Consider the following 23,148-nt stretch of genomic DNA (forward strand, 5'->3'; position numbering starts at 1 on the left):
TTGCTCTGTCCTCGGGGCCTTCGACCGTCCTGTCCTACAGGCTTCTGTTGTCCCTGGTTGTCCCTGGTGGGTGCCTGGGTTGCTGTGCGCCTGGGTTTTCCCGTTGCTGTTGCCTGTTCTGGTCGCCTCTGGCTGCTTGTCGCTGGTGCCGTGGGCTTCTTGGTCTTCCGTTGGTTGCCTGATGCCCTTCCGCCCCTTGGTTCCTGCCCTTCTGTGGGTTCGGACCGGGTGTGTGCTTCTCTGGGTGCCGGCCTGTCTGCCTGCCTGCGGTTTTCTGTTGGGTGCTTCTTGCTCCCTTTCGGGTGCTTTTGCTTGCCCCGTGCTTGGGGTGTCTGGCTGCTGATGTGTTCTCCCCCTTGTTTTCCTGTTGTGGGGGGGGGGATTTGTTGTGCCCCTCCTCTGTCCTGGTGGGCCTTGGCCTTGTTGTGGTGTTGGCTCTGTTGTCTTCTCGCCTGCCGCTCTGTTTCCTTCTGGTGGTGGCTGGGATTCGTTGGTCTTCCTTGGCTTCGGCCTTGGGTGGCCTCTTGTTCTTCTGGTGCTCGGCTCTTGTGCCCTGTCCTGATGGCTGGACCTTTCCCTGCTTCCGGGGGTTGGGTGTCTGCTTCCTCTGCGGTGTAGCCCATTTTTCTGCTTCCCGCCCCTCTCCTCCTGCTTTTGGTTGAGGTTGGCCTTGTTTCGGGTCTGGGGCTTTGGGGGCCTGTTGTTGGCCTGTGCTCCTGTGCGGGCTCTGTTCGGCACGTGCCCTTTGCTCTCTTTTTGAGGCTGTGGGTTCCTTCCCGCTCCCTTATTGTGTGTTAGGGCGACTTTGGTTTCTTCGGGCTCCTCTCCTTTGCTTTCGGTGCCTAGATGGTTCCGGTGTGCTCTGGGGCCCGGGCTCTGCCTCTGTTGGGTTTGCCTTTGGGTTCCCTGTTTTTGGCCGCCCATTCACTTGTGCGTTTGGGTCGCTGGTACGCCTCTCGGCTTGGTTGTGTTGGGCTTTGTGCTGTGGGCCCCTTCTTTGCTTGGGGTCCTCTTTTTTGTCCTTTCTGCAGTCCTTTCCTGGCCGCTCGTTCTTTTGGGCTTGTCGTGGTCCTGGGCTGGTCTTCTGTCCTTTCCGATACCGCTCCATTCGGTTGGCTGTGGCGCTGGGTCCGTTGTGTGGGCTCTGGGCTTCCTCCCTCTGCTTCTCCTTTTCTGACGGTCTGGCTATGGTTGGCTGCTGTGCCTTTCCCTGTGCCCCTTCCTGGTTGGGGTTTGTTTTGCCTCTTCTTCCGGGTCCTGGTGGTGCGGTGTTGTGTGCCTCCTGGCTGACTGGCCTGCCTTTTCGGCGGCTGGCTTCCTGGGGTTGGGCGGTGGTCCTCCTTGTTGGTCTTTCCTGTTTTGCTCTTCTACCTCTGTGGGGTCGCCTTCGGTGGTTCCGTGGTGTCCTCCTTTCTCCTCCTGACGGTTGGTCTGGTTTTTGGTTGCTGGGCTTTCGTCCTTCCGGTTCTGGGGTTTTGGTTCCCTGGCTCCGTGTGGGGCCCCTGTGGTCTTTCTTGACTGTGCCCTGGTTTTTGCCGGGTCTGTCTTGGGTTGGGCTTTTTGCTCTCCCTGGCCTCTGTTTGGCGGGTTGCTGGGTTTTTTGTCCCGGTGTCTCCTGCTTTCGGGGTATGCCTCGGTTCTTGTGCTCCGAGTTCTTCTCCCGCTGGGTTGGCCTTTTGGGGTGCTGCCGCTCTTCGGTCTCTCGGCCGGGGTTGGCATTTGGTTGGTCCTGCCCTGTGGCCTGGTGGTTCCGTGGGTTTCTGGCCTCTGGGTTCCCTGTTGCCGCTGTTGTCGGCTTGGGGTAGGGGGGGGCTTGCTCAGTGCCCTGCCCCTTCTCTTCCTGGCTGTTCCTCTGGGGGGGTCTGCTTGTTTGCTGCTGGCTGCCCTTCTTGGATACTCCGGGGTGCATGTGATGCCGAGGTTTGTCCCGCCTTCTCCTGCTGGGCTTCTTCCCCGGTTCTGTGGATGGTGGCTGTTCTGGGGGCCCTGGGGCTGCGCCGGGCGGTGCTTCTGGTCCCCCTGCCTGGCTTCATGGCATGATGCAGGCTGCCCTTCGTGGTTGCTCCGGGGTGTACGGTGGTGGTGCCTGGTGGTGCCTGGTGTTGCCGGCGCTTCTGCGGGTCTGCCCTCTTTGTGGCTCTGCTGGTGGCCTCCCCTGGTGTGTTGGGGGTGGTCCTGTGGTTGATCATGTCTCTTTGTTCCTTCCTGGCCCTTCGGCTCTGCCCCCCTGTGCGGGCTGTTCTCCTCTGCCCTTGCCCGTTGGGCTGGGTTGGCCTGTTTTGGTTCCTGATTGGGTGGCTGCCTGGTGGTGCTTGGGTCCGGGTGCTTTGCTTTTGGGGGTTTCTCCCTGGTCGGTTGCCTTTCTGGCTCCGTTTCCGTTGGTGCTCGCCCGCTTCTCCTGGGCTTCCTTTGGTTGTTGGGGTGAGGGGGGCCTTGGTTTTGGCCCCTCTGGTTGCTCCCTTGGGGGCTTGGCTCTGCCTGTGTCGCCCCCTTCTGGCTTGCCTGGGGGGGGTTCTTGTTTTCGCTGGCCGTCCCCTTCTGGCTTTTTGGGGTCTCAGTTCTGTCCGCTGGGTTGGGGGTCTGGTTGTTTGTTTGCCCCATCCTTCTTGTGGGCTCCTTTTTGCTCCTGTGGGGTGCTGTTTTTGGTCTGGGGCCCTTTGTGTTGGTGGGGTCCCGGAAGGCCGGGTTCTCTGCTTTAGTATTTCTCCAATTTGTAAGGAATCGGACGAGGACAGTAGGGACCTGGGGGTAATGTCCTATTACTTACCGGTAATCTTCATTACTCCTGGTCCCGTTGTCCTTGTCCCATTCCTTACTCCCCTCCCTCCCTCCCTGGCGGCCGTCCTTCCTGTTGTTAGCTTGGTGTTTTCAGGCTGCATGCTGGGTTGGTATCGCTTATGTACTCCCAGTGGGAGGGAGTGGGTAGGGTATCCCAGCAAGTTCCTTTTCTTTTTTCTGTCGTAGGAGATGGTCATCTCCAATTTGTAAGGAATGGGACGAGGACAACGGGACCAGGAGTAATGAAGATTACCTGTAAGTAATAGGACATTATGCTCACATTCACTGGAACCAAAATATATTGTTATACTCTGTTTTTAACCTATGGAGACATATTTTCCCTTTATTTTTAAGGTCCAGGGACATAGCAGCATGAGTCTTGCCAGTTGCAATAAAGTCTTCTCTCTCAGCCCACTTATGTGTCTGAGGTTTCGGTTCAGAAGCCCTTCCATGAAAATCCTGTCTCCTTTTCTCTACTAAGTTCAAAAATATCTTTTCTTCTTCATGTAACTTACATGTTAAATTGTGCTTATGTGCTTCTGCTATATCTATTGTTTTCATTGTTAGGAAATATTCACCCATGAATTGTGAATCTCTACTGCTAAGAACAGCGTTCATATTTGTGCACAAAGGAACTTAAAAAAAAATCACATCTATGTTAGAATAATAATATTGTAACTTTCCAGTTTTATAGAGTAGACTTGCTAAAATACTACATGAAATACCATATGTCAATGGTAAATGATAATATGTTACTCCTTCTGCCACTGATGTTGGCAATTTCATACATACATAACAATCGCTAACTTCCATGGTTTCTACATAGTGTACTAACAGGTTAGCAAAAACATGTAAATCTGTATCATTTATATATACACTGTGATGTAATCCCGTCTCATCTGGTGCTTCTAATTCTACTCTGTCTTGCTTAATGTTAGCTACCTTTCCATGTGCATTAGTGTCATTCTGTTTATTTGCTGTCATTATATAGGGAATGGCTATTGTCAATACTAACCAACCAAGAGTGTGGTAGGTGCACAGCAGAGTTATATAAACAGTTACTGTCCAGGTTGTTGCGTTTTAAGGGTGCTCTCACTGGGTGGTGTTGTCCGTCTGCACACCACTAGATACTACTGAGAGTTGTGTTTGCGGGAACCGCAGATACATCCCCAATAAGGCACACCAAGAGTGATCACACAAAGTGCTTCTTGTGTTTCTTAGTTGCAGTTTTATTTTCTTCAAAAATGTTGCATTTCAAAGTTCTTGATAATTCGCAGATATTTAAAGCATATCAATAGACATTTTCGTGATACATCCAAACTATGGTATCCTATGCATTTCGGGCTATGTGGCCCTTGGTCACGGATAAGCTGAGGAGGAAGAGTGAAAAAAACGCGTGTAAGGAAACAAACTAAGGTGTTTAAACGTGCATGCAATGTGCACAGTGCTCATGGTGCAATTAAAAAACGGTTAGATTACTGTGAATGGCGTGCCCAAGTTGTGAACAACGAGAGGGTAAAAAAACTATATAGGCATGGCAGGCTCGTAGCGCGGTAAAATTTAAAGTTAATTCAGTAACGTGCAGGTCAAGTTGAACGCCGGCGTGGGAGTGCTCCGTAAACAGACAAACGGTTGCGTGTGGTATAACCGGACAGCGCAGGTACTTACTTTAGGATGGAAAACATAGCCGCGTATAAACGCGTGCTCGTTCAGGTGGCAGGTTGTCTGTTGTGTCGAAAATCGACACGAGTAAATATGTGTTTGGGAAAGTGAAAGTTAACATAAAGAGTGGACTAACGAGTCATAGTGAACCTGAAAAACGGTGGCGGCCATATTAGAAGGGTGAAAATAAAGTGGAAGATAGGAACAAGGTACATTCAATGTGTGAGCAATGTCAGACTATACATGGTTACATTGTAAACACTATATACAAAATTATAAAAAACAACTGAATTCAGTACGATCATTTAGCCCGTTCGGCTTAAGGGTCTGTAACATATAAATCCATTCAAGTTCTCTCCTGAGAAGGAGCTTGGTGTTATCTACTCCTTCTTTTTTCACAACCATTTCAAGAATTATGAATTTCATTTGAGCGATGGTGTGTCTGGCCTCATTAAAATGCATAGCCAGATTGGATTTTTCAGATTTGAGTCTAATATTAGACTTATGTTCGTTGAGGCGTGTTTTTATTTTTCTTTCAGTCTTGCCTATGTAAAGTTTGCCGCATGGGCATTTTACTGCGTAGATTACATTGGCAGTATCACATGTCGCGTCCACTTTGAGTTTAACATCATGACCTTTCATCGGGTGTTGTATGGTATTTCCCTTGATTGCACTATTGCAGTGACTGCAATTATGGCATGGTTGGGTGCCTCGATGGTGTGTGGGTGGCTCAATAGATTTAGTGAGAATTTCTTTTAGGTTGTTGCTTCTGGTATGAGCGAAGATTGGCGGTTGCTCAAAGATTCCCATGAAATTTAAAAAGATCATTCATAAACATTGGCCTGTGTTAAAAAATGAACCCGATTTCATGGGAATCTTTGAGCAACCGCCAATCTTCGCTCATACCAGAAGCAACAACCTAAAAGAAATCAAGGGAAATACCATACAACATAAAACACGCCTCAACGAACATAAGTCTAATATTAGACTCAAATCTGAAAAATCCAATCTGGCTATGCATTTTAATGAGGCCAGACACACCATCGCTCAAATGAAATTCATAATTCTTGAAATGGTTGTGAAAAAAGAAGGAGTAGATAACACCAAGCTCCTTCTCAGGAGAGAACTTGAATGGATTTATATGTTACAGACCCTTAAGCCGAACGGGCTAAATGATCGTACTGAATTCAGTTGTTTTTTATAATTTTGTATATAGTGTTTACAATGTAACCATGTATAGTCTGACATTGCTCACACATTGAATGTACCTTGTTCCTATCTTCCACTTTATTTTCACCCTTCTAATATGGCCGCCACCGTTTTTCAGGTTCACTATGACTCGTTAGTCCACTCTTTATGTTAACTTTCACTTTCCCAAACACATATTTACTCGTGTCGATTTTCGACACAACAGACAACCTGCCACCTGAACGAGCACGCGTTTATACGCGGCTATGTTTTCCATCCTAAAGTAAGTACCTGCGCTGTCCGGTTATACCACACGCAACCGTTTGTCTGTTTACGGAGCACTCCCACGCCGGCGTTCAACTTGACCTGCACGTTACTGAATTAACTTTAAATTTTACCGCGCTACGAGCCTGCCATGCCTATATAGTTTTTTTACCCTCTCGTTGTTCACAACTTGGGCACGCCATTCACAGTAATCTAACCGTTTTTTAATTGCACCATGAGCACTGTGCACATTGCATGCACGTTTAAACACCTTAGTTTGTTTCCTTACACGCGTTTTTTTCACTCTTCCTCCTCAGCTTATCCGTGACCAAGGGCCACATAGCCCGAAATGCATAGGATACCATAGTTTGGATGTATCACGAAAATGTCTATTGATATGCTTTAAATATCTGCGAATTATCAAGAACTTTGAAATGCAACATTTTTGAAGAAAATAAAACTGCAACTAAGAAACACAAGAAGCACTTTGTGTGATCACTCTTGGTGTGCCTTATTGGGGATGTATCTGCGGTTCCCGCAAACACAACTCTCAGTATTGTCAATACTAACCATGTTATAAGTACTAGAAATATGCTACATATACACATTCTACAGCATCTTTTTACACAGTTTTGTTTCGGTTTTCCAGCAGCTCTATTGTCAGCCATTTTAGACTAAGGAGTTTTCTCCCCTCTTTTTTAACTTTTGGACAGAATACAACCTGTGAAGTTATTTCTCCAAGTTGATCTCACTTCCATGTCAATTTGATCAGCATTTAATTCTTTATCACTATCTCCACTTATTTCCAGATTCTCGAAATCTTCAAGAATCACATATGTCCATTCAGGACCCTTGAATTTATTATTCAGTCTTTTCAATCGTGGACTTCTCCTTCGTGGCTTTTCTGTTAATGGTCCAGATTGGCTGGTTACTTCATTTACTTAGTCAGGTTCTTCACTTATTGTCTTAAGGCGATATTTCAGTGTCTTGATAACACTAGGCCAGGTATCACCTTTCCCGAGTCTTTTAGCTGGCACTGTACTTTCACTTTCTTCAAGTGTTCTTTTGTTTTCGTTGATTTGTGGCACAACTTGATTATTTCCGTCTATCTGACCTTGTCCAGGGCTTATTACCTTAGCCGTTTCTGCCTGGATGTGTTCTTCTTCTCTATTCTAACCCTGTTCAGGATTGTGTTTGATTTGACTTTGTTCTCCTTCTTCTTCTTGAACTTGTTTTCTTCACCTAACTGGTCCTGTTCAGGTCTTATCATTTCTTGATTTTCTTCTGCCTTGGCGTTTTCTCTAAGGCCTATCTGTCCCTCCTCAGACTCACAGGTGTTGCTTTCATTTTCTTCTGTCTGAGTATGTTGCTCATTACTTATCTGGTTCTCCCCAGATTCGGTATTAGCTTTATTTTCTGTAGTCTGAGTCCTTTCTTCTATTCCTGTCTTGTCCTGTCTTTCTAATCGGGTTTGACTTCTTGTTCTCACAATAATTTCAGGTATGTCTACTACTGGGATCCAGTTATCCTGACTGGTGCTAGGTTGTTCTTGTTCAGCTACTTCAGGATCTATTACCCGTGATCCTTCTGCTGTACAACCATCAGCCGCCTCAACTGCTTGAGTTTGTTGTGGTTCTACTTCGTCAGCTGCTGGCACTCTTTTGGTATGGCTTGCATGAATCCAATTAGGCAAACCTGCACATTTTACAGCTGTTGTTGTAACCAATATAACCTGATGTGGCTTTTCCCACCTGGGTGCTAGGCACGATTCTCGAGTGTGATTTTTCACTACTTCGCAGTCACCAGGATTCAGATCATGCGCTTGGTTCGGCTGCCTGGCAACAGCGTCTTCCCCAACCTGGTGAGAGATAGAATGCACTTGGTCAGCCAACTCTTTGCAATACTCCAGTATTAAATCATCAGATATATTCAACAGCTTGTGTCGTGGAATACATGCTTGCCTCATTGCCCTTCCCATGAGTATTTCAAGAGGGCTCAAGACTGTATTTTTGTCTGGGATCCTTCTGAGTTACATCAGGACAAGAGGTAAAGCATCAGGCCATTCCATTGGGGTGGATGCATACACCTTTCCCAGTCTTGACTTGGTTGTGCCATTCAATTGTTCTACCACTCCAGAAGCCTCTGGACAGTATGCACAGTGCAATTTGTGTTCGATTTTAAATGCTTCACAAATTAATCTAATTATTTCATTATTAAAATGAGACCTTCTGTCTGATTCAATAGTTACTGGAAAACCGATTCTAGGAATGAGTTCCCTTAATAGGAGTTTGGCCACTGTCAAACTGTCATTCCTTCTGGTTGGATATGCCTCCACCCACTTTGAAAATAAACAAATATTGACAAGTACATATTTCAAACCTCGACAAGCAGGTAACTGGATGAAATCAATCTGAAGTCTTATAAAAGGACGCTCAGCTTTCCCAATCTTTTCTGTGCAGACTACAGTTTTCCTGCCTGGGTTCATCCGTTGACAAATTAAGCGTCTCTAGCAAAGACTCTCTGCAACATTCCTGAACCTTACATTGAACCAATGTTGTCGGAAAAGTTTAATCATTGCATCTCTGCCTATGTGTGTGTGTCTCCATGATACATCCTAGCCATGGGTGCAAGCATACAGTCAGGTAACACAGGTCTTCCATCTAGGTAAATCCACACCCCATCATCAGCCCTTCTATGACAACTTATTTTCTCCCACTCTTCTTTTTCTTTAGTGTCTGCTTCATCTTGTAAATCTCGCACTTCTTCCCATGTTCCTACGCTCTCAAGTAGCATAAGTTGGCAGCTGATTCCACATGCATCAATTTTCTTGTTTACTGCTACTTTCTATTTAGCACAATGTTGGGCAACTTGATTAGCATAACGATTACCAGCTGTCACCTTATAATTTCCTGACTGGTGAGCAGCACACTTGACCACGGCCACTTCTTTTGGCAACTGAATTGCTTCCATTAATCACAACATTTCCATTTTTCATGAGAATTCCTGAAGAAGTCATGAAATCCCTTTGCATCCAGAGCTGGCCAAATTCATGCACAACCCCGTAACCATACTGACTATCAGTGTATATGGTCACTCTCCAATTTTTCCCAATTATGCAAGCTTTAATTAAAGCTATCAATTTGGCTATTTGTGCAGACTTGACTCCTGGTAAATAGGATGCTTTAACTATTTCGGCCAATGTGCACACAGCATAAGCAGCACTCAATCCTCCTTCCTCGTGGCGCATACACAAGCCATCTACAAACAGCTCATGTTCTGCATTCTTCAAAGGTTCTTCCTGTATGTCTGGATGAGGTTTGGCACTTACTTCAGTAACATCAAGACATTCATGATCAACTTCATCTGTCACTTCTTCAAAATATGGGTCTGACAACAGGGTTGCTGGCTTTGAGACAGTGTATCTCACTATCGTTACATTCTCAGCCCCTAACATAACTCGCTCATATTTAGTAAGCCAACTAGGAGTAAGGTACTTTACTTTACTTTACTTTACTTTGTGTACTTATAGAGCGCAAGCGAATCATCCCCGAAGGGATCTGTCGGCGCTGTGCAGGAAGGGTGCAGGGGACACAGCCGACTAGAACAGCCATGTTTTCAACAATTTTTTAAACCTGGGTAGTTCATTGCAGGCCCTACTATTTGCTGGTAATTTGTTCCAATGTCTATGGGCTAGATAACAGAAGGCTCTACCGCCCAGTCTTGCCCTCTGTATCCTCTGGGAACACAGAAAATTAGCATTACTAGATCTCAGTTGTCGGGGCGGTAGATATCGCCTGAGTTTATTGCTCAGATAAACAGGTCCTTTCCCCTGTAATGATTTAAAGACGACAACAAGCGTCTTAAAAATGTCTCGTTTCTTCACTGGGAGCCAGTGAAGCTGATTCAGTAAGGGGGCAGACGGCGTCCGTGCTGGCTTATTTAAGGCCAGGCGGGCTGCGGTGTTCCTGCACCACCTGTAGGCACATTAGTAGGTCCTCCCTGGTCCCCACCAGCAACGCGTTGCCGTAGTCTAGCCGACTCACCAAGGGTGACTGGACAAGAGTCTTCCTTACCGACAGAGGAATCCAGGGAAAGATTTTTCTTAGCATCCTCATAGTGCCAAAGCACAAACCGGATACTGTCTTAATCTGTTCCACCATAGATAGTTGGGCATCTATCCTAACACCCAGATTATTGGCCCAGCTCCTGGGTGGAGGGGCCTCCCCTAACTCGGATGGCCACCACTCGGGGGACCAGATTGTCTCCGCTTTCCCAAAAAGCAGGATTTCAGTTTTTGCGGAGTTCAGTTGCAAATAATTCCTCCTCATCCAGACAGCAATACTAGACATGCAGCTTCTAAATTTCCCTTGGGTTGCCATGATGTCCTCCTCAATGGGAACAATTAGCTGCATGTCATCCGCATATGAGATGGTTTTAAACCCATAACTTCTGATGATATCTGCCAAAGGTGTCACATAGGCATTAAAGAGGGTCGGGCTCAACACTGAGCCCTGCGGAACACCCCTGTCTACCACTGCTGTCTGGGATACAAATGACCCCATCTGGTTACTCTGTGTCCGTCCCGATAGAAAGCTCTGGATCCAGTCAAGAGCTTTACCCCTCACCCCGATCCCCCTCAGTCTGTCCAGCAATATCCGATGGGAGATGGTGTCAAAAGCCGCTGACAGATCAAGGAGGACAAGGATCACTGGAGTCCCTCCATCAAGTGACATTCTGATGGAGTCTGTCACTTCCAGCAGTGCAGCTTCCGTGCTGTGTGATGCACGGAAACCGGATTGAGAGGGGTCTACAAGATGGTTATGTTCCAGATACTGGGACAGCTGTTGGTTTACCAGAGTTTCCAGAACCTTCGCACAACAAGGAAGGAGTGAGATGGGTCTATAATTTTGTAGTTCCGACGGGTCCGCCATCGCCTTCTTTAGGAGGGGCTTGACCCGTGCTTTTTTCCACACATCTGGGAATGTGGCTGTCTCCAGCGAGATGTTATAAATGTTGGAGAATGCATCCGCTAGGATGGGGCTAAGTGTTGACATCACTGTCGCTGGTACAGGATTGAAAGGTGAGCCCGACTTTACCTGACTTAAAAGGATTCTTACGTGTTCTCCAGTTATGGGAACAAAACGATCCAACCCACACTGAGAGTCCTCTACCGGCCAGGGTTCTTTAGGAACATCTCCCTCTCTCTGTTCCTCCCAGGTAGTATCAAAGGACTGATAGATCAGATCGATTTTATCGATAAAGTGCCTCGCTAGGTCATCGCACAATTTCTGTGTGGGGGAGGTGCCGCATTATTAGCCTTCGGATTGGTGAATTCCTTCAATATCTTATACAATTCTCTAGAGGAATTCTTTGCCTCCATAATACGTGTACTCAGGTAGGGTCCGCATTTGCACTTGGCGGGGGGGTCTCTGTAAGTTTGACTAAACGCGGCAGGGGTTACTCTCGACCAAGGTCTTCGAAAACTCCACTCACCTTGTCCCCGCTGCACTAACTGTGCGGTCGGTATCGAGAAGCTTAGTGACATATGATCTGTCCAATCAAGTACCTGAGGAGGTTCAATGCTCAGGTCCGGAATATTGGAAAAATTGGCATCCAGGGTATGGCCTGCACTATGGGTGGGGCAAATAGTTCTCAGCGATAGCCCAAGAGAATCCATCATGGCCACTAAATTAGTAGAATCTAAATTGGAAGACATCTCTAAGTGATGGTTAAAGTCCCCTACGAGTACTGAGGTACTGAGTTTGAGTTCTTGTTAACAGAATTACGACTGCATGTGGGACGTATACCTTTACAGGGTGTCCCATTACAATGGATTCACTTTGTTCCAGACTCATGCATGTTGCAGCTACAGCTTTCAGACACCCTGGCAATGCAGATGCCACTGGGTCCAATGTAGCGGAAAAATATGCCACAGGAAGTCACATTAGGCCATGCCTCTGTGTTAGGACTGAAAGTGCACAATTATCTCTCACATCACAGAATAATGCAAATTCCTAGGAATAATCTGGCATACCTAGAGCAAGTGCTTCAAACACACAGTTTTGTCATTTTACAAAAGCCGTCATCATCCCACTCTCCTGGATCTTTTGCTCGTTTCTTGGTCATTTGTATCACAGGTTTGGCTAGTACTGTATATCCCACAATCCACTGCCTACAATAACCTATGACTCCAAGAAACATCCTTATTTCTTTCTGGGTCTGCATATGTCTTATTATTTTTATTCTTTCTGAGGTCAATCTTCTGACTCCTCTTTCTATTTGGTGTCCCAAATATTTAACAAAATTGTGCAAAATTGTAATTTCTCTGGCAACACTTTATGTCCACCTTCAGCCAGGTGATTCAATATATATATATTTTTTTAGAGTGCAAGCATCTTAGATTTATTTTATTTGTTTTATACCACATGTACACACATTTTTACTGGAACAAGTTAGAAGAAGAGTATGAACATCTCATATCTGCAGCAACCATCTTAAACTGTATTCAAAAATATATTTTCTAGTACAAATGCTACTTTTCTAGTAGGACCAGTAATCGTTTACAAAACCGGATCAGAGAAAATGAGGAAAGCACAAGTAAACAAGCTACCTTATACTATGCTCACCACTATTTTCTCTGACGCAAATTAGAAGGGTGTGAGCAACTCAGATTTACACCAGCCATCCAAGAACATATATACAAATATGTCTTCTGGAGCACATTAGGAAATAGTGAAAGGATAAGAGACTTACGCCAGCAGTCATGTATCTTATTCATAAATATCTTATATGAAATAAACTTCGAGAACAGCACGAGCAGCTAAGATTTGCCCTAGATTACTTTTTTCATATTCATGAATATTTTCTCTGTAACAAATTGAGAAAAGTGTAAAAGCTAGAAAAATTACTTATTTGTAGTCCTGGTCCTACATCATAGAAATCTTTTTTGAAATATAAATCAATAAATAAATATGCACTTCTTTATATATTCAATTAATTTTAAAGTTCCACAGAGTGTTAATGTCCATCTGATTTCATTTTAAAAAAAAATATTTTTATTAAAAGTTTTTTTACCCCCTTTTCCATATAGTACAACACAGCACAAAGAATGTAATAACAAAATAGATAATATCACAGGAACAAAATTATATCACTTATGGGCAGATCATTAAAACATAAAAAAATAATATCTCATCACAAGCTATATATTATTGCATACATTCAGCCCTCCAACAAACCCTCCTTCCATCTCTGAATAGGATCCCAGATTCTCTTCCCGAGCACCCTCATCCTCCTGCCCTTCCTAGCGTAGATTCTTTTCTAAATTATAAGCAGCCAAGAGGCTTGCAAGCCATTGTTGCATTGCAGGAGGTGTTTGATACAGCCAGACCCTGGCTATGGAGAGTCTAAGAACCGCCATACCAACGAATAAAAACTCCCCATGGGAAACATCAATATCTGGCATAACCCCAAGTAATATCAAAGGTGGGGTGAGAGCGATTTTAGTCCCTAAAGATCTGTCAAGGAATAACTCGGTATCCCTAATAAGTGTATAAAGTTGCGGACAGGTGGCGAATATGTGAATTATATCCGCCTCTGGTAAATTGCAACGTGGACAGTTGGTCCCTGAGGTACCTCCCCACTGAGCTATTCTTGCCGGAGTACAGGGAGTATAGTGTCTTATAGTGCTGGGCCTGGAGTGCGGCTGGTCTGGTCCAATAAGTTAAAGTTTGTTTTGTTTGTATTGTAGATGTGCCCATTGTGTTGAGAGTAAGATGCCCTTATGAGAGCCCATTGAATATCTGTGAGGCTTGAAACGCGTCGGCAATTGCTATTAAGTTAGCAAAAGTGGATAAAGTATTAAAAGGAAATAGAATTGATTCAGGAATGAGTTTGGACTGAATTATAAGAACGTTTAATGATAATCAATTGAGCCATCATTTGATTATATATGGCACATTGGCTTTTTGTGACGTAATTATGTTGTTGTGAAGTTTTATGTAAAACATTGTGTTTGTCAAAAAAGTGTTGGTCTTGTATATTGCTGTAAGTATCATGTAAAGTGTCATGTATGTGAATATGTATATGGTATTGATGTGTTCCATGGGAAAGATATAAAGTCCTTTCACAAAAGAATTGAAAAAATAGGGTAAATAAGTAACCCAATCACCAAAAGAATATAGTGTGGTTGTTGTAAAAATACTATATAAATAATTAGGATACCAGGTTTTCTTCCTTTTTGCATTCCTAAGGCCCTACCTGGGTCCTGTCTATTGGGCCCAACCCCTTTGTGTATTCAACTTTCTAAAAGTGGCATTTTCAGACCTGCAATTTAAAAACCATCTTCAATAAAAGATGTTTTTATTAAATTGTGAATCCAGAGACACCAGAGTGCGATTTTCTATTACCTCCCTATTGGACGATACACTTGTAGGGTGTTACAAGGCAGCTCCAATGCTAACCTATGGGAGAGATAGGCCTTGCTGAGGTGAAAAACAGAATTAGCAGTATTTCACTACCAGGCCGTGTAAAACACAATAGTACTACCTTTTAAATACACTGCACTATGCCCACGTGGCTACCTTGGGCCTACCTTAGGTGTGCCTTACATTAAATAAATGGTAAGGTTTGAGCCTGGCAAGTGGGTGAACTTGCCTGGTCAAAATAGCAGTTTAAAACTGCACACACCAACACTGCAGTGGCAGGCCTGAGACAGGTTTGCAGGGCTACTCATTTGGGGGGCACAATTATTGCTACCGGTCCACTACTAGCATTTTATTTCCAGGCCCTGGGCACCATTGGTGCCCTGTACTAGGGACTTACTAGTATATAAAATATGCCAACCACGGCGAAAACAATTACCATAATGTTTTAGACACAGAACACTTAGGCTTTAGCACTGGTCAGCAGTGGTAAAGTGTCCAGAGTCTTGAAACCAGCAAAAATGAAATTCAGCTCACAATCAAAAACAGGAGGTCAGAGGCAATAAGACAAGGGAAACCACACCAAAAGATGCCAGGCCTAACAGTGCCTAACAGTGCCTTTTTGATGTTTTTATGGTATCCTGTGAAGGTATTCTTGATGTGCTGGGATACCAGTTCACCATGTTGTTATAAATGCTTTTAGTTGAAAGTGTCTATTTCTGTTAGTGCAGTGTGTGTGTGATATTTTTAATAACAAAATAGGTTTGTTGCTGTTACCACGGTGCCCCTGAGGTAGTAACCCAAAAGCTATAAGTTTGCTTCAGTTATGTATTGGGTAGGGTTCTGTTGTGCTACAATAACCTGTCTTTCACATTCAGTGTTAGTGCATTGAACTGAGTTCTCCTATGTCCCCCTTGGGTAGGAAGGCAAACCTTTCAAAACTATGCTAGAGTTGTAGTTTAAGCAACAACTCTCCTGCATGGTCTTGAGGAGAGGTTCCATGTCTTAGTCCTGTTGGCCTGTATATAGGGTCCTGGGGCTACATCCTAACTGTGCTCAGGAGCACATATGAGCACACTGTTGCATGCTTCAAATTGCAGATTGGGCTGTTTCCCATTGTGCTTCCCCATTATGTTGATCAAGCATTCCTCATTGCCACCCCATCACAACAAAAAGGCCAAGAGGTTGACCTCATCAGCGTGGGCACTGGATGATATCTGTACATCAAGGCAATAAGTTCCAAAAAAGGCGGGAAAAGGATTTCTGCACCACCCAATCCAGAGTCTCTTCCTGTCACCTTTCACAGCCTCTGGTGGCCACAAAGCAAAGATCCTGCATCAACCTTGCAGGTGGAGCTGAATGGGGGGCACGAGAAGATCAGGCAATGTAAGAAGGTGCGTCAGCAAAAAAGAGATCCAGAGCCTAAAGGAGCGCCCAGTCAAAGCCCCTGAGACAGATACCGCCAATGGCACAAAATGTCCCAGAGCAGCAATCAGTCACTTTTAATGGGTATATAGCCCCCCACTGTGAAATACCAGCTTACAAAGGCCCCAGGTGTTTGTCCCTTATCAAGGGGTTCACCTTGCTGCATACAGTGTCCAGGCCAGAGCAGACAAGTACAGCAGAATACGCCCGCCAAGCCAGGCCTCACCACGCTCCTCCATTTCTCCCCATCACTCGCTCGGTACAGCCCATGCCCCCCTCGCACAATCCATGGCAGCCCTTGGTCCTTGCTGTGACGGCATTGTGTCGGGGTCGAGGGAGATGCACCTCTTCTGATCAGCGCAATGGCATTGATGCATGGATTTACCCTGTACCCACTTATTATCTACTTCCAAGGGCTCAGGGCTGGATTAGCACCACTTGTCAGGGCAAGAATTGCAGCAAGCAAAGTCCAGGCACCGTTGCAGCTTGAAAAGTCTTTGATGTCCCTGAGACTTAAAACAGGGGACAAGCCAACATACCCTTGGAGACACTCTAAATTCAATTGAGATGGGTCTAGTCCTCCCTCAGCAGGGCAGATGGTTGCAGGCAGTAGGCGGCACAGCAGAAAATAAGTTCTTCCAGAGCAGCAGTCTAGGAGAGTGGCAGTCCTTGTAGCAGCACGGCAGTCTTTCCTTCTGGCAGAGTTCTTCACAAGTTCAGTAGTGTCCTGAAGTGGTGGTGTGTGGGGCCCAGTACTTATACCCAGTTGGACTTTTAAGTGGGTGAGACTTCAAAGAGATGCCTTTAAAGTCCACAGAGTCCCTGCTCTTTGCCTATTTTAAATAGGTTTATAAAGTCCAAGATCATATATTTTTCAATCAACTATTTCAATGTCATATTTCAATTGATATTTGTTTCATTCTGTGTTAGATTTGTTAGGCTGCTTAAGCAGTAAAACCTTTTCTGTGTGGTAATGTGGTTGGTGCTCTTACAGACTATATAGTATAGGTATATTGTATAACTATTCTCGCACTTTGAAGTTCAGATGTTTGGCAAATTTAATAAAATAATATTGTTTTCCATCCAACAGGTTATTCTGTGAATACAATTCCACCTGGAGGTAACTATATAACATCTCTCCTTCATCCTGAATCCTTTTGTCATTGTGCAGGGTTGTTTGGTCTTAATTTGAAATTGGTGATCTTTTTAAGGTAGAGCAGTGTTAATTATAGCTGTACCTGTACCAAGGTCTTTAATTATCTGCTTATTAAAGCTTTTTCACAGTTAAACCGTACAGTTACAAGGATAACATAAACTCTTTAAATGATATTCTCCCCATTCTTTCCACTTAACCCATCCACCCAATACTATCTCCAATTGCTGAATTATTCAGTCTCGCATGTCAACTTATTGTCTGTGCATTAAAGTCCCCCCTTATGTGTGGTAGGTGTCTGTCCCCAGTGGCGTGTGGAGGCTGTGGTATCTGCACTGTTTGCATGATTACCCAGTGTTGTGCAGTGGGGATTTGTAGGAGGGGTTCCTGGGGTTGTTTCCGTTTATGGGGGCTAATAAGACCAGAGAAAGTTCATGCCTGGTTTGTTGCTAGGTTTCCATTTTTTGGTATTCGTGGTGGCATTTCATCATCATTTCTTTGGTCTTTAAATGTTTGTGAAGTATTAATGTCCAGCCACAGTGGATATATTTTGAAGGTTTATTGCCATCCACAGCTGCTCAGCATATATGTACAAGGAGCCAGAGAAAGACGCCAACTGAACCCTACAATCAAGACTAAACATAATACATTCTACAATAGAACACTGAGACAACCAACGAACTCCTACCAGTACTAATACATCACTATCAAATATTCTAGGACGCCACATATTCCCCTCCCCACAATAAAAAAAATATACATGCATCATTACAAATAATAATCAGAATACAAAACAGTACATGTTATGTACATCAAATAAATAATCATTAGATCTTGTTAGGGAATAAATGAACCTGAACTAGTCAAAGCAAAGTCTAACCTCTAATGCTTGAACCTTGCAGGAATTTCTCTTTTTCAACTGCTTCTACGTAGGATAATGTTCTGACTCCTCAAAACATCATCCCAGCTTCGGTCACCCTTTTTCACTATTCTTCAACTCTTTTTCAGCACTTTTTTATTGGACACCTCTGTCTCACAGGCTTTTGCAAGACAAGACATATTTAATCTTTGACCATTAGCCACTTTCACTTCCTGACCTCTAACTTCAATTATACGAATAGGAACTCTGAATTTTGAAGCTCCTTTTTGTAATAGAACTTGATCCTTAATCCAAACAAAATCACTCATGAGAAACTTGCTACTGCCATCACTTCTGTTGCCTCTTAATTTCATTTCTTCCTCACACCTGACCAAACTCTGCTCATCACTTGCATTTTTGGCCTCATATGAATACTTTTCTACATCACATTTCTGATCAAATGCTTTGACTTTACAGGAGGGAACTCAAAGATGGTGTGACTTTTCCTCCTCTGATAAGTTCAAAAGATACCACTCCTGTCACAGAATGCAGTGTGGTCCTGTATGCCCACGATAGTAACTTGATGGCAGTTTCACAGTTGACTCTAGATTTGATGGCACTCTGTATGCATTCTACCAGTACACGGTTGAACCTTTTAACTTTACCATTGGCAGGGAGTGATATAAATGTGTGCACCAATGTGTTATAACTTAACTGTTCAAACACTCTGTTGTGCTAGAAGACGTGAATTGAACACCTTTGTCAGTAAGCCATACAATAAGTACACCTTCCTTGTTAAATACTTCCTGAAAAAAACAGATCACTGCTTTAGTGTTTAGCTCAGGCACCCCTTTAACTTCCACCTACCTGGAAAGACGTTCCACCAACACATTAAAATATTTCATGTTGTTGGGCCAAGCATGAAATGTGCCCACAAAATCAACTGCAACCCTTTGCCACACGTTACCCGGACATTTGACTGGAATAAGTAGGAGTGTTGAAGTAACTAGACGTTTAGCACTGTAACAACAGTGTATACACTCTTTCACAACTATATCCACCTCCCAATCCATACCCAGCCACCAATAATCATGCCAACCCTGTGTTTGGTAGCAGTTACCCCGAATGACTAGAATGGACAGATTCCAAAGATTTTCGTTTGAAACAATCTGGAGGAACCATATTGTCTCCTGTCATTATTAAACTACTCTCATTAAAGAACTCATCTGCGACTTTGTAAAATGACTGCAAAGAACAATTCAAAGACCTTTGTTTCGGCCAACCTGAAGTCACCATTTTCACAACCTGATTCACAACATTTGGCATTTGATGGCCATATACCATTCATTCATATCCTGACATATGATTCAATCTTCCACAGTATTGAGAATGTGTTCTTCAATCTCCTCTTGTACCATTTCCTCACAAAGCTCTTCATAAACTACCATTCTTGACAAAAAAAATCTGCCCTAATGTTCCTTCCACCTGCAATGTGAACAATTGTGAAATTACATTCCGGCAGCTTAGATGCTACTCTGGTTAGTCTTGCAGTTGTTTTCTTTATCTTGTTACCTGAAATAAAATCTACCTGTGGTTGGTGGTCAGTTCTTAGGGAAAATTTCCTTTCAACAAATATGACTTGAACTTTTCTATACTCCAAACAGAAGGTAGCATTTCCTTCTCTATGACAGAATACCTTGATTCAACATCTTTCATCCTTCTTGAGGCAAACCCAAAAGTGAACTGTTTTCCACCCTCAGTCTGTGACAGCACAGCTCCCAGGCCATAAGGACTAGCATCCTCAGTCAAAAATGTAGCACATCCTTCAACATAAGCTCATAAAGCAGGCGCCTCAACTACACATCGCTTAATAAGCCCAACGTTGTTCTGACAGGTGGGCTTAGCCATATAAATGCCCCCCCAGAATGCCCATCACAACCAGGACGTAACTTTGGGGTGGCGTACCTATGGAAATGCTGCCCCAAACGCCCCCACTCAGATAAGAGGTGCAGGGCAAAAGGAAAACAGGGGCAGTGTGTGTGGGGTCCGGGCATGCATCACTAAGCCCCGGCCCACTAACTTGTTGTGCTGTACTAGATATCGTTAGGCTTATTTATGTTTTTTGTTTGTTTTTTATAGCACTGCAAACTGAATTGATATATGAGGCTTCACAGGTAACAAGAAAACAGAAGCTAAACTCTCTAAGGGAAATTACAAATATTTGTACCCAAATTTTGAAAGTTTCTAGACTTAGTCTCCAATAATGCACAGTGCTGAACTCGTGTGAGTCAGAAAAACCCAGAGTAGATTGTCTTCAAAGACATTGCGGTTTTGGACAGACTTGTTTCCCCCAGTCACACCTTGTAGTGAGATGGAGACCTCTGGTTATCACATTAGTATTGTCACAGAAAGATAACATTTAAAGGTTGTTCTTATTGAAACAATGTGTAGAGCAAAAGTTACTCAGGAGCTGATTCATAAATGGGTAGATGGCCCATTGTTGTGCCAGAGGGATTGATTAATTTACCCTTTCCTCCTGGTGGAGGGACCACCTGCCACATTTATAAATGACTGTCAAGCAGGTGGTCAGTTAGAATGCATTGGCTGTAACCACTGTCAAGGCGGTTCCTGCCTGTGCATATTGATGTTTAAACAGTTTTTTTTCTCAAAAAGAATATTCCAAAACAGGATGATTCATGACAAGTAGGACATGGCAAAGTACATTATCCACACAGTTACCTGGAATAATGTTCTTTCTGGTGCATTTCGTAACCTCAGATGCCTAAATGCCCTCCCATCTCACCTTTCACTTTTAACAACTAAAGAGTTCCAAAGATGGTGATCGCACACTCTTGCCAACTGTTGTTCGCACGTCACATGTGAGGGCACAGTAGGGTTGAAGGCAACTGTGACTGCACTATATACTTCTGGGGCAGTAGAGGGTCAAATTGGAGCCTCATTGTGACATAACAGTGTGCTGCAGCAATGCTACAACTTTCTCTGGACCTATTGTGGTGCCTGGGCTATATTTGAATGTGAGGAAGGAATCTGCAGTCGGAGTATCCACCAGAAAGAGTGTCAACGTTAATTTGTTCTTTCAGCGCACAGCTGATGCTTCTTTTTCCTAGGTTGTAATGTGTCTGTTTGATTTTCTCTCAGAAGCTTGCATTGCTCGCCATTCAAAGATATTTTGAGATGGCTTATAGGGTGTTTTTATTTGATTGTGGTTAGATTTCCGTGCTATATATTTTTTTACATGGGAGTTGACATTAGTGATGTGTTCAATATTTTCTGGGGCCTGGCTGAGGTGATCCCTTAGAACCTTTTGACTAATTTGTTAGGAAGTTTTTCCGGAACTTCATTTTTGGATGGTGTGATATGGGTTCACATGTTTTATATTCTAAGAGTAGAGACGATGATAGGACCCTTCGATCTTGATGGTCTGTGCAGAAGGTAGATGAAAGAGACAAAGATGGTTCAGTCTAGTGTTTTTCTGGCTTTGTGGGAGGTGGGTAGCAGCAGGTCAATGAAAGTTGAATTTCTACAAGTGAATATTGATGTTGAAGGGGCTCTTCTTGATTTTCTTTTCCCTCTTAATGTTGAAGTTGCCATGGACGTTGTTTGCTGTGAAGAACGTTTGTCTCTCCATGTAGTATTAAGTGAAGTGATTTGGGTAATCTACTCTGCTTTCTAGGTGATTGGTAGATTATTTTGAAGTATGTTCTTTTGGGTGGCAAGGTTCTGAGTCTGATTTTTTGAAGAAAATTCAAGTTTATGAACTTTATGTTTTACCTCATATAATATTTCCGTAGTATATTACTACGTTACCTCCAATTTGTTGTTTTCTATCAAAGATTATGATAGAAAAGCCTCCTGGTTTTGCTGGTTGATGATGCGCTGTGAGAAGTCAATTAAACCGGATTGAGATATTCATAAAATATCGAGGTTGTGGATAAGTAGCAGATCAGCATTGTCAGTATAGTAGGCATTTACAGATCCGGTGCAGTGAATCAACGCATTTGATTTAGAACTGTGGCAAGTCGTACTGGATACATAGAGGGTGATTTAGACCCTGCTAGGTGGTCCTCAATTTGTCTGTGGCAACACTAACTTCTTCTAACCTGGGAATTTAGAGGTCCCCACTAAAATTGGTGGGGACCATCATGTAACATTTGACAAATATTTAATGCTGGTCAGCCTGCCATTTGATAGTGGATGTTTTTTTTGTATCACAGAAAAAAACAAATAAAGGCTACATTTCTACAATAAAATCATGTTTTCACCCATACAATATTGTGTATAATATGACACAGGGGGCTTACAGTAAGGCCTTGTCCTTAACTAAAAGACTACCAGATACTAGTTTCAACATCAAACCAATTTTCACACATAGAATATCACGTAACTTTTTTTGATGCTGAGATGTAAGGTTGCTTATTACACAGACGGAAGGGGGGAAAGGCAAATTCTCTCTACTCCAGCCTCCCCAATCACATAACTGTAACACACGCGGAGGAGTAGCGAATAATATTTTGAAGGTGGCACGTGGTCAGTGAAAAGATACTGCCCTCACAAAATTAAGACATCCTTCATCATTGGGCTTGCTTCAATACACCCCACGCAGACCAAAGCCTGGGGTGGAGCAAAGAGAGGGGAAGGCAATGCAAACACAAAACGAATAATATACAGATATATTTCTGGGATCATCGAAAGAGAAGTGCAGTGAAGGTTAAAACTACTACGGTGGTGTCTCTGCTGAAAAATGTATTCCTGGACCCACTAGCTAGGTCTGAAAACGTGAAGGATGGCGTTGACAGGAAAGAATTAGGAGTTCCTTCACCCCTCCTTACTGCCAAAGTGTCGACATGTTTCTGCCATATTTTAAGTGTCCACAGTGTTGGTACTCTGCCAGACAATTATCCAGTTACCGCCGTGAAGGTAATTGGACAATTGCCTGTCAGAGCACCAACCTTGATGAAAGTTTGACTACAGGGGGGCTCTCCCATTTAATCGCCAGTTTTAGCATGATCACAAATAAACTCAATTAGCCAATGTAAGTTACTTAGGGTGCCCCTCCCTCTGGAAACCACAGGTTCCATAGATACCTAAATGCAGGTGCAGAGGGGAATGCCAGTTGACCCAACACTGGGAGTGTCCTGCTTTGCCCTGGAACTTGTAGAATAGCAAGGTGTATTTGGTGTTGTTGCCCAAGGACTTAGTAGGTATTTCTTGCCACCTTTCCTGACCAGAGGTGGATGTGTTTATGTGTCCTCCTATCATGCTCGAAGGTAGAGATCTAAGTTTGCTACTGCCTCCTTTAAATGGGGTTGTTTAATTGCCACAACCTGGGTCAAGGGTGACGAGGTGTTTGTACGCTCCTTTGCCAAGGATAGTGT

At 43.8% G+C, this 23,148-nt stretch overlaps 1 protein-coding gene across 2 annotated transcripts in view; it reads left to right on the top strand.

Moving 5' to 3' along the window:
- Positions 1 to 23,148, top strand: part of LOC147703583 (uncharacterized) — a 1,699,045-nt gene that overhangs the window by 1,301,517 nt on the left and 374,380 nt on the right. For both annotated transcript variants that reach the window (XM_086931923.1, XM_086931924.1), the window contains exon 20: positions 16,831 to 16,860. In XM_086931923.1, coding sequence (XP_086788049.1) covers positions 16,831 to 16,860 — 30 coding nt within the window. The remainder of the gene's footprint in view (positions 1 to 16,830; positions 16,861 to 23,148) is intronic.

This window comes from Lissotriton vulgaris, chromosome 7 (assembly GCF_964263255.1).
Source record: "Lissotriton vulgaris chromosome 7, aLisVul1.2, whole genome shotgun sequence".
In the NCBI taxonomy this organism is placed as follows: Eukaryota; Metazoa; Chordata; class Amphibia; order Caudata; family Salamandridae; genus Lissotriton; species Lissotriton vulgaris.